At 35.1% G+C, this 19,841-nt stretch overlaps 1 protein-coding gene across 3 annotated transcripts in view; it reads left to right on the plus strand.

Moving 5' to 3' along the window:
* Positions 1 to 1,143: 1,143 nt before the first annotated feature.
* The window catches only part of LOC149804286 (DNA polymerase eta-like), a 49,620-nt gene continuing 30,922 nt past the window's right edge, over positions 1,144 to 19,841 (plus strand). The window contains exons 1-6 of one of the 3 annotated variants that reach the window (XM_089938428.1): positions 1,144 to 1,418; positions 5,197 to 5,330; positions 7,486 to 7,620; positions 12,933 to 13,144; positions 13,463 to 13,632; positions 17,298 to 17,401. In XM_089938428.1, coding sequence (XP_089794554.1) covers positions 5,206 to 5,330; positions 7,486 to 7,620; positions 12,933 to 13,144; positions 13,463 to 13,632; positions 17,298 to 17,401 — 746 coding nt within the window. In that variant the 5' untranslated portion in view covers positions 1,144 to 1,418; positions 5,197 to 5,205. The remainder of the gene's footprint in view (positions 1,419 to 5,196; positions 5,331 to 7,485; positions 7,621 to 12,932; positions 13,145 to 13,462; positions 13,633 to 17,297; positions 17,402 to 19,841) is intronic. The other 2 variants (XM_089938438.1, XM_089938433.1) reach the window with 2 other exon arrangements.

Raw genomic sequence — 19,841 nt, forward strand, 5'->3', positions numbered from 1 at the left:
GAAAAAATTAGAAGCAGAAGAAACCCAAAGGCCCTTTTCAGGGCCACTCATAGGTCTCGAAAAGAGAATGACTTTCGATTGCCTACCCTTTTTCTAAATTTTTTTTTTAAAAAAAAATCCCATGTTAAATTCCCCTTGTCCCTAGACAGACCCAAACTCTATTCCCCATGTTCAATTCCCCTTGTCCCTAGACAAGCCCAAACTCTATTCCCCATGTTCAATTCCCCTTGACGCTAGAGTGGCCCAGGTTTTTTTTCTCCATGTTCAATTTCCCTTGACGCTAGAGTGGCCCAGGGTTTTTTCTCCATGTTCAATTTCCCTTGACGCTAGAGTGGCCCAGGTTTTTTTCCCATGTTCAATTTTCCTTGACGCTAGAGTGGCCCAGGGTTTTTCTCCATGTTAAATTTCCCTTGACGCTAGAGTGGCCCGGGGGGGGGGTCTGTAATGCTAATTCCCATTGACGCTAGGGTGGCCCCATTCACTACTTATATATATATATATATATATATATATATATATATATATATATATATATATATATATATATATATATATATATATATATATATATATATATATATATATATATATATATATATATATATATATCCCTTAGTTCGAACCTATTTAGCGCATGTCATATTAAAAATTATAAAGAGCTTTTCATTAATTTCAGAAATATTTATGTTGCACCCCGCACCTTGATATTTAAAAGTGGTCTACTTAGAATTTGTTCACTTTTAATTTTCGATAACACTTGCGTCGTTACATTATCTTATTGTCTTACACGAGAGAGAGAGAGAACTCATCAAAACTCAGATATTTAATTATCATAAATTTTCAAACATAACCATTAATCGAACTTTTTTATTTTCTTTAAAAACGGGTTATTTTTTAAAATTTCTTATATCTCTTACTTGGTCTGTATTAAGAGAGAAAGATTTGATTCCCTTGGCGATTACCGACTTTTTTGTTTTGTTGTATTTTTTAAAGTATTATTTCATTTTTCTTGCACATCCTAGGTAGCTGAGGGTTTGGAGGTAGTCTTGTGCTCTTTTGGACGGACTGCTGTCTCAGCGCTGTGCATTGGATCTCTTAATAGCAGGATATTATCTTTAGTTACTTCCCTTTATCAGTCTGGTGGACTGCACTGTTGCCTAAAAAGTCGCTTACGAAGAATAAAACATAAGATTACTCTTGGCGAAATATCCGGGAATTTCAATCTTGACAAAGTAGGCATTTGGTACATAGAAAAAGTGAGCTAGACTCTGTGAATCTAAAGATATATGATTTAACCGTACGCCTTAATTTGAGAAAGGTTATATTATTATCATCAAATGTATGCTCTCGCTAATATATCTTCGCGGTTTCGGTTTCGGAGCCCATAAGAAGAAATCGTGAAATAATTCGTAAAAATTGTACGTTTTCATAAACGTTTATTTATACTCTGAATTATCATTGTACATGTACTGGAACTCAAAACTTAAACCTATTAATGACTGCAGACATTTGTTCCGTGACAGTTTATATATGAGTACCACGTTTTGCTTTTCTTTGTTGATAGTCATCTGTTTCGGAGCGGTTAATCACAGCGTCAATCGCTGCCATTATAAGAGATGAGAAAAGAAATGTACGATCACAGGAAATGGCCGCGGACCAAGGTGCTCGCCTCAAAACTGGTCGACTTCATCATGGGTGGTGGTTAGAGAAGGGTCCACATCAATAAATAGGAAATGACAACAATGCTCTTAATATGAATCAGTAGTTTCTTTTCTTTTACATGTATGTATACTTTTTGGTATGCGGAGAACTCGCCTCAACGTATCTGGAGAAGTCACCCCAATTGGTTGGAGAAGTCACCCCAGAACTTGTTACCCAGATAAGCTATTTTTTAACAGAATTAAATCATCTTTTACGTGATTCATAGAAGAGATATTAACTGGTAATCATAAAAAGCAATATCATAGTAATATTTCTAAGGACAAAATTAAGTCTTTATATAATCTTATAAATGACGACAGTATAGTGATTAAAAAGGATGATAAGTCAAACACTATTATTATTATGAATCAAGATGATTATGTCAAAGAATTAATCTCAAACTTGGACCAGGCTGAATCGGTACAAATTACATAGTGAATTGGCACCGATTCCTGGCTGATTCTCCAAACTGCCAAGCTGATTCAGACCATGTGAAATATTCAGTTAAGTCCAGGATGTAAATGTGACATTTAAATTTGTTTTTAAAAATGATCTTCTCATTATGTCCCAAGTACATCGAGCAGTTCAAATATGCATTTAAGGTAACAAAATCCCGCTAGTATGCATGATCATGGTGTTTTTATATATAATAAAATGACGTCATTTTGTTTATTTTGCATCAGTAATTTAGTAGTGAAATATTTTTTAAACTTCTCATTCAACTTGAAATAGTTTATTATTGAGAAATAATAAAATTATGAACACTGACAAAAAAGAAGAAATAAACTAAATGATGGGTGTAGTACAAGTGATCTTTCAGAAACCATCCGAATTCTGCGCATTAGCCATGATGATGAACTTGGTAGCGACTGCATTTCCTGAGTAGGCGTCAGTAATGCATTTGCACTTATTTTTCGTTAAGTACAGAATTGGAGTTGACCAAATGGAAAAGTTGAAAAATTGCAAATTGTATAGATTTAATAAGTTATTAAGTTGAAAAAAACCCAACAATAAATAAAGCCTTAATAACCATGTGGTGGCATCTCAGAATTACTTTATATGATCCTTGGGGCAACTTCTTCAGGCAAAGTGGGGTGACTTCTCCAACCACCATGGGGTGACTTCTCCTGATACCTGGGATGAGTTCTCCCAGGGCGAGTTCTCCTTGGGGCGAGTTCTGTGCTATTCATACTTTTTATTAAAGCTTCTTAGTCATAATAGTGATGCGGTTTTCTGCCACTAAGAAAATCACGCAGACTGCATGTAATGAATTTATGATACGGTTAGAAACATTTTATACTCCTGTTTCGAAAATTACCTAAATGTTAATGTAAATAAGATCATTTAAAAAATATTGATTCCAATATATTTGATTAAAGTTTTTCCTTATTCAAAACTGGAAATAAGAAAAGAAAGAAAAAAGAAAAATGTCATTAAATTCAGCAGTGAAATTTATAATTATTTCATTAATGAGCATTTTTAGGAATAAAAATGCCATGTTGACAGAGATAAGAAGTCACCTGATTTTATTCATTTGATGGTCAACAACAAACAAGTTGTACTAAGGGTTTCATTTCATTGACATAATGGTATAATAAAGGTATTTTGAATGGGTATGAAAGTATTAAGCAATTAAATGTTTGTTGGTCATTATTATGCATCATGTATAAACTTATGGGATTTAGATGAACTCTAAGCATTTTCTTTACTAACAAAGCATGAAATTACTGTCAAGAAAACTTCAGAAAATTGTATCATGAGCTACATGTTATGTGATACCAACAAAATAAAATGGACGCTCAGAAATACATGACGATCTGAATCTGTATATGATGCAAGGGACAATTTTACAAATTTATTGTTCCTTAATGTAAAAGATTGTGTAATGGTCCATATTTTTGAATAGCCATATTAAAACAAAGCATAAGTATATTATTCATGTGACCTGACAAGTCATTGGCAGCTCATAGCAAAGGATGTTTTTTGTTCGACTTGTAGATATGCATTTGAAAGATTTTGTCTTGTCTGAGCAAAAATGACCCAACTCTTGGTGTTAGAACTGGGGGTCAGATTAAAATTGTGGTGTCTGATGCACAAATGAAGGTAAAGGGTACCACTGCCCACAACAGTATAACCTTGTAGCCATCATTACTCACGAACTGTTGAATATGTTCAAATGCAATTTTTTGTATGAACATTGTCTGATAGACCTAGATGTGCCTTTTAGGTATCTTATCTTGTGAACTCTGTTTTGGCTAAAATTTTATCCCTTGATGATTACTTATTAACTTAGCAAGGGATGTTGCTCGTAACTGGAGTAGCTCAATAACCATGGAAAATATTTCAATTTTATTTTCGTATGAACATTGACCCTTGATGCCTTTTATGGGTTTAGTCATGTCTTCTCATGGAAACCCGGAACTTTGCTGGCAGTCAGCATAAGAAGAAAGAAGTCTTTATTTTATTAGGGTGACAACAGGGATAAGTGAATGCAAAGCAAGAAATGCAATATATATGCTTGAGTTGGAATTAAAGCATTCCACTTCATCATTTAGAGGAGTTATGCCCCTTGCTAGAGACAATTTTTAAGAATATATGTTACATGTCAGTCCATGTTGCATATCTTAAGAGTCTGATTTTGTTACTCATAAAATACACTGCAACCATTTTCTTGACCTTGTAAAATCCCTGTGCAGTCTAAGTTTTTTTTCCATCAACATATGTTGGCATCCGTTTCATGTTGATGAAAATGGATTGTTGCTGCTGAAATGAATATAGAAACATGTAGCCTTGCGAGGTATCATGATTAAGTTGTATATCCAAGCCCCCATCTGAAGTCACACGTAATGCTGTAGCCTTGCAAGGTATCATGATTAAGTTGTATATCCAAGCCCCCATCTGAAGTCACACACAAAGCTGTAGCCTTGTAGCTACATTAACATCATTAATCAGTATGGCCTAACCCAGATCGAATTGCATATGAGGATCATTTTTCCACCTGGCAGTCATAGTGTCTCCCTTTTAAACCCACTTGAGTTTTAGTGTGAATAGATTTATTTGTTTGCTAGAGAAAAATTTCCACTTGTTCCAGCTAAGATTGTATTTCTCAGCTACCTTCGCACTTCAGTAGAAATAGATGCCAGCATATGCGTACACAAATACTTGAATGTACCAGCATGTACTTCAGTCAGGAAATGGTATCCAAGTAAGTACAAAATTAGTAAAATATTTGGACTCTAAACTATTTATATCCTTATATCCTTATGAACTACCAACTGCATGAGGTAATTTTGAAAGTTGACCTTTAATTCTGCTGATGAAGTGGGCCGAACAGAGCTATTGGAAAATATCTACGAGGGTAGTAAGATGTGGCTTCCTGGTATCATTATAACTACATTTGTCAGCATCTTATTGTAGAACTATGGATGAAACTAATTTAGTGTTTCATAAAAATTTAATAACAAAGTTGATCACAGTTGAATCTCTTCATTTCAGACTGAGAAAATGGAGAGAGTTGTGGCTCTTGTTGACATGGACTGCTTCTATGTTCAGGTGGAGCAACGTTTAGATCCCAGTCTGAAGGGGAAACCTTGTGCTGTTGTACAATACAAGACATGGAAGGGAGGAGGGTAGATTTTAATTTTGAATGTTGATATTTTGCAGTTGGCAGGTTCTAATCAGTATTTGTCTTTTAAATTAGTGCAGAAAATGTGTCATTCCAGACATTTTGTAGAATTATCACAGATTTGTTGGAAAATTCCACATTTAGAATTACATTATAAAAATTATGGAAAATCAGAATTTTGGGGGATAAAATTTCACAGGTACTTTCTCTTTCTGCACAGGTAGGGAAAATAAACTGCTGAAATCTGCTGCACCTGCTCACTTGTTACACAGAACAACCATCAAGGGCTAATGCACTGATGGCTTACATTAGTGGCTATTTGAACCAATCAGACACTTCATATCTGATTTTGCTTTTACCCTGCTGATAAAATTATACTTAAAGTTTGTGAGAGTGCTTCCTCTATTTTATACACAACTTAATACTATTCTTAGATTTTACTAATTGTTGATATTGTTCATAGTGTCTGAGTCATGGCAGTCACAAAATGTTAATTAGAAACATTTTTCCTGTTTTTTTTTAAATTGAACTATCTTGTGACTTATCATCAAGTCGCATGTGCAGAATGTTGACCACTCCAATTAGCTCTTATTTGATTGGTTGTATTGTGAGTGCAGCAGATTACTGTTTACAAAAGTACTTAATAAGCACCAGTATGATAGATTGGTTTGTACAAAATAGTTTCTTGATGTAAAGAAACTCCCAATGTTATTGAAGAGAAAACAGCTCACTATGCTATACATGGTCAAAAGTGGCAGCAGAGTTGAAGAGACCATTAGGATGCAAATAAATTGTGTAGAAATTTGATTTTTGTAGTTATTCTTTGGTCCCAAAAAAATGTTGAAGGAATTCATGGTAATGGAATTGGAGGAAAGGATTCTCCATGTATTTGTCATTCAACCTTAATTATTACTGTGTACAGGTATGTAGAATCAAATAGAAAGGGGCAGTATAACGGTATGGAAGGTTGTTACGTCTAACAAATGTGTTGTACATTCCAGACAGGAAATACAGACTTAGACAATTTTATGCTAGGTTCCAGATAAGTATGTTTATAGCTTGGCATCTATAGTTGTGTGGAAACTCAGTTTTAATTTGTATCATCAGTTTCATCAAAGGAGTTTATGAGCGATTCATTAGTGATATCTTTGCCTAATTCTGCATCTTTCAAAGCCATTGGTTTTCATTAGAAAACTTGAGTCACTAACAGTGGATCCTGGATTTTGACCAAAATTAGTTTTGTGAATCAATTGCAGCAGCTATTTTGTCCATTAAATTCAAGGAGATATTTTGAAAAATGGTAAGCTTTTAATAACTAATAATACATGGTTTAACTTCAGGCATAATACAAGCATGAGAGCTCACCATAATGAGTTGCTGCTTCCAGGACCACTAGTTTTCGGTCAAGGCTTTCAATTTGCAGTCTTTTTATTTATGGTACTCTCTTTAAGAGCGATAGAGTATATTGCTATATACTGAGATTACAATGTATTGAAGTACATGAGCCGTATAATTGTATTACCACCAATAGACATGCTATCCATAACCGTACTTACCTGGAACTGTGTAATAATGAGAGGTCTGATAGTGTTGTACTTGACCTCCAGTGTTTGGAAAAACATGGACCTGGTCTTCTGCTTTGAGATTTGAACTTGAAGGTTGGAAAAGTGAAATATGTATTAACAAGATAAGACTATTTACTACCATCTGTCATTATAAGCAACTTGTATTTCTGGACAGTCTTCCAGAATGAAATCAGATGCTAACTAAATTATCTCATTTTCCAATGCATATTTACATGTATTTGGATAGTTTAATATCTTCCTAAAGTTTTTCCCCCATTTTGTCTGCTTTTAATTTGTAGAACTAAACTTTTAATCAGCTCTCTAAAGCCAGGATTGTTTCAGCTTGCCATTAAATTCTGTAAAGAAAGACATACATACCTACTTACCTATGTACCCACCCACCCAGTGGTTGAAAATATTTGCTCACCTGGAAATTTGTACCGTTTTGTATGATTATGTTCATCTTGTGTATGTTTTTGGGACTAAATATAAATTATTGACAACCAAAATCAAAGTTTATTAAAAAAAATTAGGATACATTCATGACATTTCTCCATAAAATAGTAAATATTTTGAAATTACTCTTCACTTCAGCATTATTGCTGTGGGGTATGAAGCACGAGCCTGTGGAGTGACAAGGAACATGAGAGGAGATGATGCCAAAGCAAAATGTCCAAGCATTCAGCTGGTTCGAGTGCCTGAGGTGCGGGGAAAGGCAGACCTTACCAAGTTAGTTACATAACATGATCTAGTTTGAAAAAGTCATTACAAGAATGTATTTACTAAAATTTTGCTATTTTGATAGCCTTCTCTAATGTCCTATATATATATATATATATATATATATATATATATATATATATATATATATATATATATATATGCATTATCTTCCAGTGTTTCCACTAGGGTTGTGCTACTGTGGTACCTCTTACATCCAAGGATGAAAAAAGTCAGTACAAGATCAGATTTTACCAGTACAAATGCTAATCAACTAATTTTTTCAGTGCATGGTTTATCACTCTTTTAGAGTGTAGAAAGTTGTGTTGTGAACAATATGTTTGGATAAGAAAATAAAATGAATAAATTTCTTACCTTAACAGGAGCTGTTCTTATAATGGACAGCATCACAAGTCAACATCATGACACTATATAGTTCATTTCCACACAGTATCACAAATTTTATCCAATCTGTAGCTCAGTAAATTATCAGGTCAGCATTATTACATGTAGTTAAAAGTACCTAATTTGTTTCACACAGGATTTAAAACAAGTTACATTTTGCTACATTTAATGAAGCTGACCTAAAACAAACTGAGTTAGGATAAAATTTGCTATGCTTTGTGGAACAAACTATAGTGTAATCCCGTTCTAATATCTTCACTACCAGTCATCAGCTTAATCCACACATAACTAACAGCTTTAGTTCAGAGTTCACTTAAAAGAAATATGTTAAAGTGTTCTCATATACTGCGTGAATAGAAACCAGCAAATTCCAAACCAAGCCAGTCCCCAACAACGAGCTGTGGTTATTAATTTGTTTTGAAAAGATTAAATTAAAACACCAATGATATGCAAAAAAACAGTAAATTCCATAACAAAGAAATATATCAATATTGAACTATTTATTTTTCAACTCAGATTAGTAATGATTTTCAAGTCCCAGTTCAATGAAATATGTAATTACCTTTAAAATGGAAAACATCAAGAGTTTCTGTTGCTTATAATCTTATAACTCTGTCTTCTTTGAAACGGTTTCTTCCAGGAGATTTTATTTAGTTTTGTGTGCTGAAACCATGCTCAACTGATGCACTGGTTTTGGAATAGCCAATCCAATTACTGCAAGTTTAGCAAACTACATAAAGATGCCATGATAGTCTCTGATCAGTGTCTCACATGATTAGTCAAGATTAGCTGGCCATCCCCCTAGAGGGTCATTTTCATCTACTGAAATTCATTTCTTAGTTCTTTCTGTTTCATGAAGTACTGCAGGTTTTACTTTCCCACCCACGTTGTTGATGTACTGACACAATACAGCCACTCCATTTGGGAAATGGGAAACATTAAACATGGCATTGATGTTTTTGATGTCGCTTTCTGGAAAATGTACTATGAAACTGTCAGTGAGACTCTGAATGAAGTCCATTCTCATTAGGTCATGTGGGTGTGGTTTGTTAGCTTATTGTCCTTGTATTTTGCGTCGGTTGTAATTGCCGTTCTTATTAGTACCTTTATTTTTTTTAAATGAACCTATCTCTGTGCAATGATTATAGATTTGTCAACACAAGTGAAAAGAAGCAGAAAGTGACCGCTTGGATTAACGTCTATGAAACCGAAAGAAGAGTGTTTTATTATGCATTGTTTCTTTTTAATAAAATATCAAACCCTTGCAATCCATCAAAGCCTTGCAATCCAACAAACCCTTGCAATCCATCAAACCTTGCAATCCATCAGAGCCTTGCAAGCCATCAAAGCCTTGCAATCCATCAAGGCCTTGCAATCCATCAAGGCCTTGCAATCCATCAAAGCCTTGCAATCCATCAAAGCCTTGCAATCCATCAAAGCCTTGCAATCCATCAAACCCTTGCAATCCATCAAAGCCTTGCAATCCATCAAAGCCTTGCAATCCATCAAGGCCTTGCAATCCATCAAAGCCTTGCAATCCATCAAGGCCTTGCAATCCATCAAAGCCTTGCAATCCATCAAAGCCTTGCAATCCAACAAAGCCTTGCAATCCATCAAGGCCTTGCAATCCATCAAAGCCTTGCAAGCCATCAAAGCCTTGCAATCCATCAAGGCCTTGCTATCCATCAAAGCCTTGCAATCCAACAAACCCTTGCAATCCATCAAAGCCTTGCAATCCATCAAAGCCTTGCAATCCAACAAACCCTTGCAATCCATCAAACCCTTGCAAGCCATCAAAGCCTTGCAATCCATCAGAGCCTTGCAATCCAACAAACCCTTGCAATCCATCAAACCCTTGCAAGCCATCAAAGCCTTGCAATCCATCAGAGCCTTGCAATCCATCAAAGCCTTGCAATCCATCAAAGCCTTGCAATCCATCAGACCTTTGCAAGCCACCAAATCCTTGCAATCCATCAGACCTTTGCAAGCCATCAAACCCTTGCAATCCATCAAAGATATACTCTGACTCTCCTTCTGGTGCTATGTTGTTGCTGACAATTACCAAAAAGTCTGCAGGGATATGACTTAAATGTAGAAACAGTTAACTTTAAAGATTTAAACATGTTTTACATTTTGTTGGTACATTAATATATAATATTTAAAATTGACAACTGGAAGCTTCAGAGAGTAATAAGAGTGTAATAATATCAGTTAAATATGAACTAAAATAGATATATATGAATAAAATAAGAATGATTGGTAAAAAAAATTGTTGGTAACGGGTGAGAAAAATAATGCTGGTGTTGACACTGAGGCAAGGAATCCAAGTCTCTGAGTAACATTATTTGCCTTTGGTTGGACAGAGCTTCACCAGTGAGAAATAATGTAACCCCTCGATTGGGATTTCCTTTTGTTAGTGCCACCCGAAATATATTCTTTTAATTTAACTACTACCTATACTTAGTGGAAGAGCTATCAACTTAGATGTGGTGTTTGTGGTTATGTTCTGTAATCTAAATTTACTGGTTTCACAGACTATATGACAGTGTGTAGTAAATACAAGCTGGTTTCACAGTCAATGTGACTGCATGATAAATACAAGCTGGTCTCACAGATTATAAGACAGCATGGTAAATACAAGCTAGTCTCACAGACTATAAGACAGCATGGTAAATACAAGCTAGTCTCACAGACTATAAGACAGCATGGTAAATACAAGCTGGTCTCACAGACCAGAAGTCATCAAGGTAAATACAAGCTAGTCTCACAGACTATAAGACCGTGATAAATACAAGCTGGTCTCACAGACCATAAGTCAGCAAGATAAATACAAGCTGGTCTCACAGACCATAAGTCAGCAAGGTAAATACAAGCTGGTCTCACAGACTATAAGACCATAGTAAATACAGGCTGGTCTCACAGACTGTGTGAAAACATGGTAAATACAAACTTTTATTAGTGTAGTATAATACCTTGACTTTACTTAATATTAGAAATTTTCTTTGTTTGCATCAAAGTGATGTTTGCAAAATTTCAAAATTTTTGAGACATTAGAAATTATTTTCTAATACAAATAAGGGTAGGTGGGGATTATGGCATCTTGCATTAGGATCCATGACTGTCGCCAAGCTTTCACAGAAGTTAAGGGATATTATGAATTGGCTAGGTATTCTTTTACACAGACTTCGATTAACTTGAGTTGTTTGCTCAAATGCCTGAGAATAAGCCTGTGTGATGAATGATCCAAATACGTTATCACATCAGACTAGGACTACAGGGTTATGCCACCATGATTTTCCCTATTACCCGCCACCACCCAAGCAGGAGCATAGTCCTTGGTCATAGCATAGAAACTATTGAGCAGACATGATATTTCTCCGGTTTTTTTAGTGGAATTCCGCTTTTCTCCTGACTTGAATCAGATTTTTCTTGATATAGTCTGTTTTTTATATCATCTCTGATTCTTTTTTAAAAAAACGGTCTGTCCACTCCCATTCCGCAGCGACCCTTGTAAATTATTTGTTCCATATAATAGCACACGACTCTCATAAAGAGTATTTTGATTGGTCAAAGGTTTAAATTCATCCATTGAATCTTCATGTAATGGTAACTGATGGCAATGGAAAGAAGAAGCATGTTTGCAAAACATGGCATCCCAAGTTGTTGAGAGAGACCTTGACACGAAAAGTTTAGATAAAGGTTTAAAAAACATATGGAAATAGGAACGGCTGGAGTGAAAAGTTGATGGAAATTTAGTTGGTCAGTTTATAAGAAAACTGAACCCTAAAGGACTGGCATTTTGTGACCTCTGATCTATGGTAATTGCGATTGGAAGAGTTTGGAACGGCACCTCCAAAAGAGGCTGGATACAGAAAAATTGAATCCCAGAGGGCATCTGGAAAACGTGCAGTTAATTACTATAAGAAGAAAGATTTCTTGCACGAGAAAACAGGTGTAACCCTTGCACATTGAGCCAAAAAAGTCAGTGGTGACAAACATGAAGGCTAAAGAAATCTTTGCCAAAGCTGCAAAAAGAGCTCAACTGGCATATCAACAGGTTGTGTCCACTGGAGAAAAAGACAAGTGAATGTATGGGATTATTTGTATATAGTTGATGTACTTGTGTGTTCATTTTACAGATTTGTTATGAAAAGAGAGAAGTATAATATATTTGCTGTAAAAATTGAGAAATTATTGTGGCTTAATTAGGATGTGAACACTGACATGCACATGAAATAAATTCAGCATCAATAGTATTGGAGAACAAATTAATGTGACTATAAATATTGTGTAATTATTGAAGTCAAGTTGAACCTTTTTGGTAAGTTGATTAGTTTTTCAAATGATTATTTTGGTTTATTTTATGATCATAAGTTGCACCAGAAGCAATTTTGTATGAGTGCTAAATGCGTTTTTGGCCGGGGTTAATTTGTTAAATTTTTACATGCAAAATATGTTAGGCCTGGGATCCATCCTTAATCCCCAAGGGGAATCCATCTTGCAACCATATTTACTAAGTATGTTTTTGTTCTAGGGTTTAATGCCATTTTCAGCACAAGATAGGCTATACATGGCGGCCATTATACATGGTCGAGGAAGAACCGGGGGAAATCCTGGAAAGAACAACCGACCCACAAGAAGCTACTGGCAAGCTTTCTCACGTACCTACATTGACTGAGACTGAGACTCAAACCAATGCAGACAGAGGTGTGATGGCAGTGATCCATAAGTGAGTGCTTTCGGTCACTCGGAGTCCCTGCTGAGTATGAAAAGACAGATACACTTATCCATCTCAACATGTACAGGAAGCTACAGAAGATGTTCGAACCTTTGAGTCAATTTCAGAATTGAAAACATGGGGATATATATGATTTGCAAATGCAGAATTTTAGTTCATATTTCATTATACTTTTCAGATATCGAGAGGCAGGTGCTGAGGTAATTGAGGTCCTAAGTAAGTTCAGTGGCTGTGTGGAGAGGGCCAGCATAGATGAGGCCTATATTGATCTCACAGCAGAGGTTGAGGAGAGACTGAAGAGTCTGAAATCAGGGGGAATTACTCCAGATAAATTACCAAACACTTATATTGTAGGATATGATAAAGCTAAAGAGGATCAGAATATGGCAGGTAAATACAAGTGTTACATGGGTAAAATTTGCTATTCTTTAGGATCTAGTCTCTTAAAAAGAAAGATGATTGAAAGATATATCTCTAAATGAATTCATTTGCCCTGTCAATACATTCTGCTGTAGAATATCTTTAGATTTCTTTGTAAACCTTTCATGAAAAGAAATATGTTCTTTATCTGTAAAACAATAAAAAACTATAACTTAGAATCTTATGTATATCCATTATTTTATTACTTTACTATTGGCACCTCTCTGTATGTGTTATTTCAGTGCAGAAATTATTTTGCAGTTGCCATGATTCGCTTTTTCATTTTAGAGGTTCGAAGTAAGGGTGTGTTTGATTGGGTAGAAACTATTTTGGACAATGAAGATATGAATATTCATGAGACAAGGCTTGCAGTTGGTGGTATAATAGCAGAGGAGATGAGAGCAGCAGTCTTTGCAGAAACTGGCTTCCGATGTTCTGCTGGTATCGCTCACAATAAGGTAAATTGAATTGGTCTTTACATTAGAACATCCGTATTGAAGATTTGTTGTGATGGTGTATAAAAGGAGTTCTTGATTATATTAGACTTAAAGTATAATTATTGTCTATTTCACAGAGAATGAACATAAAAGGGTTTTCTCATTTTCTTTAAGGTGAGTTGCTCTTAAAAACAATAAAATGCAAGGATGCTTGTTGACTGCAGGTATACTCTGCATGACATTCGGGAATACATAAATAAAAAGTATGATGTATAGTATAGTGAAATTTATGTCATTAGTGGTATTTAGTAGATGATTTGATAGCTGGAGCTATTCTGGAAGTACTGCTTATCATCTTGCCTCGCTCTCATGCACCAACATCATGAATGTCATGCTCAACAAATCACACCAAATAGTATCATATTGGTTTTCAAAAATGATTAGCTTGATTGCAATACACATAGATACATATTGGTATACAGATCATTTTTATTGCAATACCATTTCAGCTGTCATTACCCACCCGTCCCACTTGTCATTGTAATGCTGGGCTATGTTACATATATTATAGATTAACACTTCACCTTGGAACCGAAGTTGTTGGGATTTGCTGATTTAATCATACATGCCAGTCCCTGTTTTTGCCATGCAGTTGTGCAAACAGTAATTTCTCATCATAATTTTAACCAGTATTTCACTTATTTGATTTATTCTTTCTTCATTCTTTTAGGGAATGACTGTTACCTCTTTACCCATTAAACGGAATAGTTGTTCCCAAAAATGACTGGGGTTTGATCCCTGATATAGAGGTCACATAGCACTGTTTAAAGAGAATCACTTAGGCAATTTCACCTGTGGCAGTGTACATCTTAAGTACAAGTACAGTGACAATACCTTGTAGAAGTTTCAATTAAAATAGTTATTTTCTAAGCCTGAATATGATTTTTTTTTATTAGAAACTTCCAGTTTATAATCTGGATAATATGGGCATTTTAATATCAGTTCCATCAGATATGACCAGCATATAGGAATACTTCCAAAAATATTTTGAAAGTTTATGTGAGTTAATTAACAAGGAGCACATTATTTGGATTTTAATGGATCCAGCAGTTAAAAATCATGAGGTCTGAAATATTAACAAATTGCCTACATCTTTTCCCTGATCATCTTGATTCACAAAGTCGAGCTGAAAGCAAGGGAATCTAATTCATCTTGATTGCTACCAAAGCAGGAAAAATCAAGGATCAGTGACTTCCTGAATTAATCAATGAGATTCCCAGGAAAATCCTTACTTTTGAACTGCTGAAACAACTGCACATGAAAGTTCTCCAGAGAGATGGTGAACCTGCACAACTGGTACGAGTACTCAGACGAGTACTCAGATAGAAATACTACTCTGAACAAGCGGTGGACATAATTACATGCTGAAGGAGATCCACCCATTTCAAAACTTATGAAAGGAAGTGGAGAGTTTTCCCAATGATGCGAGCAGTCATATGTCTTCCTTAAAACCTTGGTTATCCTCTGACTTTTCAAGGAGAAGATGTTTGCACTAATCACATTCAAAGGCTACCATTCCACAAATTCAAACAGATTTTTCTGTCATAGAATGCAGTATATTGGCTAGAACAAAGACTTTTTCAACTTTCATGTCAAGTTTGTCTTCTCTCAAATGATGGCCTGTGCTTTTTATCAGAAATTTAACTTGCCTACGATTCTGGTGTGGCTGAACAAGGGACCCTTTGAATTACTTTCTGGATCCACCCTAACTCGTCTTTAATATAATGCCCACTTCCTAGTCACTTCAGCTACAGCATGAAGAATCAGTAAGATTTACACCTTATTGGTTGACCTAAACTTAATTCAGTTCTGCCACAGTGTTTCAGTTTCTTGCATGATGTCCTCTGTTTTGACTTCAGAATGTGCCCCCAATTATGGGAAGTTTGTCCATTGTATTGAAATTGCTGTCTTTGGATGTTTCGTCTTTGGGACATTGCAAGACCCATTCAAAGCATTGAAGTAGAATATAAAACAGACTGAGCTGATCAGAAGAGAGATCTCACTTAAGCTTACCTCTCATACAAGGAAATCATGATGTTTACACTTTGTGTCATCTTGGATTCATTGGATTAGCTGTATAATCTACAAGAAATGAATCCAAGACCAGGTAATTTATTATGCATGTCTGCTCATGAGTCCAGGTAAGTAACCACTAACATAGGAATGATCTTTAACTAACCTCATTCAAGATGTGGGATAGATGTCTGAAGAGTCATTCTCCAACTTTTGATTCATCTAGAAGGACTCAATATGACTTGCGTTAACACAAGAGGCTACCTTCCCATGTCAATCTGCATTCATAATGACGTGTTTTCTCTACTTCTACTTCATTGTGGAATTGCAGAGCAAATATAAGTCTCTATCACTTATTGATCATGTGCTAACACTATCCCATATTTCGTGTGAGAGTCAAAGCGGCTATTGCACATGTGCTAGGAGAATGGAGTCAGGTTTGATTGTGGGGTAAGAGGATGCAACTTCCTTTGCTTCTTAATAATTGTCCTTACATATTATAATTAGGTAACATATTTGAAGAATAAACCAATTTTAAAATGTTTCTTTAATACCATTTACCCAATAATTCTAAAGGCACACAATATCATACCCTCCCTTCAGTTAAATCCATGGAAGTCCATGCACATCCACGTCAGGGGTAACTGAAAACTGACATGATTTTTGGCAATAGTAACACTAAGTGGAGGCCACTCTTATCTAATTTCCATCTTGGCAAGCAGACTTTTAACTCCTTCTGTCTTGAGTAAACAGATTTCAGATTTTACAGAATTATGAGGGTTTATTGTTTTTGTGATAATTATAAATTGGTGAAAAAAATTTTACTGGGAGTTTGTATATGGATACAGGTATGGAGACAAGTGCTTTGGCTTAATCATGATTGAAAGGTGGAAATATATAGTTTCTCAATGCAATAAACAGTGTAAGTAAAAAGAAACAATGATACTGTAAATGGCAGCAGAGTTGAAGAGACGAAGAAGTGCAGATAATTTATGAGAAAAACTTATCTTTATGCTTATTATTTTGGCTAGAAAACATTGAAGGAAGTCTCCATGGATTTTAATTGTTACTGGCTGTTTACTGATAGGTAGGTGCTCATTTGACAAAAAATGTTTTATTTTGTTTATTACTTTTGATATGGGCATTATAAACCTTATTGATTGTAAGGGAGAGAAAGAATAAAATGTCAGGGATTTTTCTGCTGTACTGATTTTTGCTGCCTGGCATCCTCTATTTCCTTTGGCATCCACAGAATGTTTACTTTGAAATATCCAACTCCCAAGTTAGTTAATCTGTTTTGCCAGAACTTTTCCTTCATTTCGTGCACATGAGTGTGGCTAGATCTGAACTGTAATTTTACTGCTATCAGAATTAATTTTACCAGAAGTCATCATAATCATACAAAAACTTGGCATTGCCTTTACATGCATTGAATCATAATAAGTCAGGGTCCAAGCTGAACCCTTACATTTGGGGCAGAATTATCTGTCTTTAGCAAGACTGGGGTGAGGTTGGCAAAAATAAAGAAAAAGCGGTTGCATGCTTGTGGCATTTTAAAGTTTTATTCATGATCCAGATTCATGATGTGTTATTATCTTATTGTTCATTTCCAGATGCTGGCCAAGCTTGCATGTGGACTATACAAGCCAAACAAGCAGACCATTCTACCTCACACCGCTGTTGCCCCACTCTTTCAGACCCTGCCAGTTGGAAAAGTGTAGGTCAATTACAGTCAAACTGTATTAAATGTCACCTTGTATTAAGCAGTTACCTAACTTAAACAGCTGATTTGTCATAATCTGATGAACCAGCTTATTGTGGAAATGAACCTCCAACAAGCAATCACCTAACTTAGGAGAATACTGTCCTCACTTCTCAAAGATGGCTTCTTAAGACATGCTTGTTAATACTTAAATCATGTAGAGAGGGCGTGTAGATCTAATTACTCCCAATTTTCATAATAAAAATAAGGCATTGTGTGGCAGATTTATTGGTAATTCTGTAAATAGCCTTGACTGTAAAATTCACACACGTGCGCTTGCATGCACACACACACACACACACACACACACACTTGTATCTGAGACAAAGATGTCACTTCTCCAGAATCAGCCATATTTCCTGAACCATACAATGTTTAAAGTGTTGTTGAATGTCATGTAACATACAGTATAACAGGTATTTCTTTTAACAAACTACTAATCTTTATTATTTTGCTTACATCATTATCAGTTTATGCATGGCCCATGACTCGTAATAAATTTTTACAAAATAAGTCATCCACTTTAATGCTGATCATTTACAAGAGTAAACTTAGTCTGCTGTGCAGCATGGCACATTACCGTTTGCAGGCAATTGATAGTATCTTTCAGACCCCATGTTTCATCTAAAGTTATTGTATTTAGCCAAATTTGAGGTGATGCATTGCACAGTCAACAGCTTGAAATGTATATTTAGTAATTTCTTTAAATATTGTATGGATCTGAAGTATCTCTTTATTTTATTTTTTAAGTTTAAAAAGAAATATTTTGCACCCTTCTCATTTTCCCAATATTTATGAATCCTTAATTTTTTTAAAAAACTTAGGTTAAACCTTGTTTAAAACCTAAACCTTGTTTAAAGCATTCTCAGAGGAAATTCACTTGATGACCCAGAACAAACTCATACTTGGCTAGGAAATTCACATGATGACCCAGAACAAACTCATACTTGGCTAGGAAATTCACAAACTCATACTTGGCTAGGAAATTCACAAACTCATACTTGGCTAGGAAGTTCACTTGATCACCCAGAACAAACTCATACTTGGCTAGGTCATTCTCAAGACTACAAGTTGCTTGCTGTGGGAAGTCCCCATAAAATGAGATAGAGAGGTCATGATCAGTTCATAAGTGATTAATGTTTTGCAAGTTTTACACTCTTTGAACTTGACATCAACACATTTATTCATTGTTTATATGTTCCACACATCAGTTACATCAATGCTTGAAATATCACTCATCAGTTGATCCATTATTTTATGATACACTGTCACTTTCATCTTGTAGCCAGTGTTAATTAACAGGATTTGACCTGAATGGATGTCTGGATTAAATGACAACACAAGAACAATGTGACGAAAGATGAAAGTTTATGAAATGAAGTAACAAATATATATATATTCTCTACAAAATATACCGTGTGATTCTTTCAAGCTCTAAACATATGACTCATTCAGTTACTTCACACAAACATTTGTTATATGTAAATGAATTTATGACATGAAACCTTATGACATACAAAAAAATAATTCATACAGTTATTCAAAAATGGGGAAACAAAAATGTGATTCGTATATTCAAAAATTGTAGACACATGATACAGTAAAACCAAGACATGATTCATATAATCTCATGCAATAAAGGTAAGATTCAAATAATGTCATGCAAATAGGTGTAACTCAATTGTTCTCAAATGTACTCAATTGAAACACAACATATGTTCCATGTACTTAATTGAAACACCACATAATCAATTGAAACAAACATGATCAGTTGTAATAAACATATGACTCATGCCTCATTTTGTACAGCACATATGATTCATAACAACGTATGACTCATTTAAAATACTTGTAAACCTTTTAAAAGAGAAATTTTTGCCTGGTTCACACTTCCATTGTCAAGCCTCACTTCTCTTGAGTTCTTGGGTTAGCCCACACTTGTATTGGCCACACACCTCCTTCATGAATCCACCATACGCACAAATTTACAGATCAGTACTAACATCCTTGTATGGCCTTGATGGTTGCACATACTTTCATCCCCATACAGACAGACATACAAACAGCCAGACAGCCAGCCTGATAAACCCACACACAGAGCTAAAATGAAACCAAACTGGTCGTAATAAGAGGTACGGAATTAAAATTATAAACACATGCTACTAAATTAAACTCATAATAGCAACTTGCAACAATTCAAAAGTTCATAACATTTCAAGTCTACATTTCAAATCCACGTTGTGATAAAGGCAACATTTCTTGCTCCATTATTAAAACTGAATATGCTTCACATATCTGCAAATAAAATAAAATGTAACACATACCCCTATGGCTGTAGAATGAAATGGAGAACATGTACTCCTTGCCAAGATCCCAAAAGACCAGTGTGTCAATT

The sequence above is a fragment of the Sinohyriopsis cumingii genome, chromosome 2, assembly GCF_028554795.1.
Source record: "Sinohyriopsis cumingii isolate HCF-2022 chromosome 2, ASM2855479v2, whole genome shotgun sequence".
NCBI lineage: Eukaryota > Metazoa > Mollusca > Bivalvia > Unionida > Unionidae > Sinohyriopsis > Sinohyriopsis cumingii.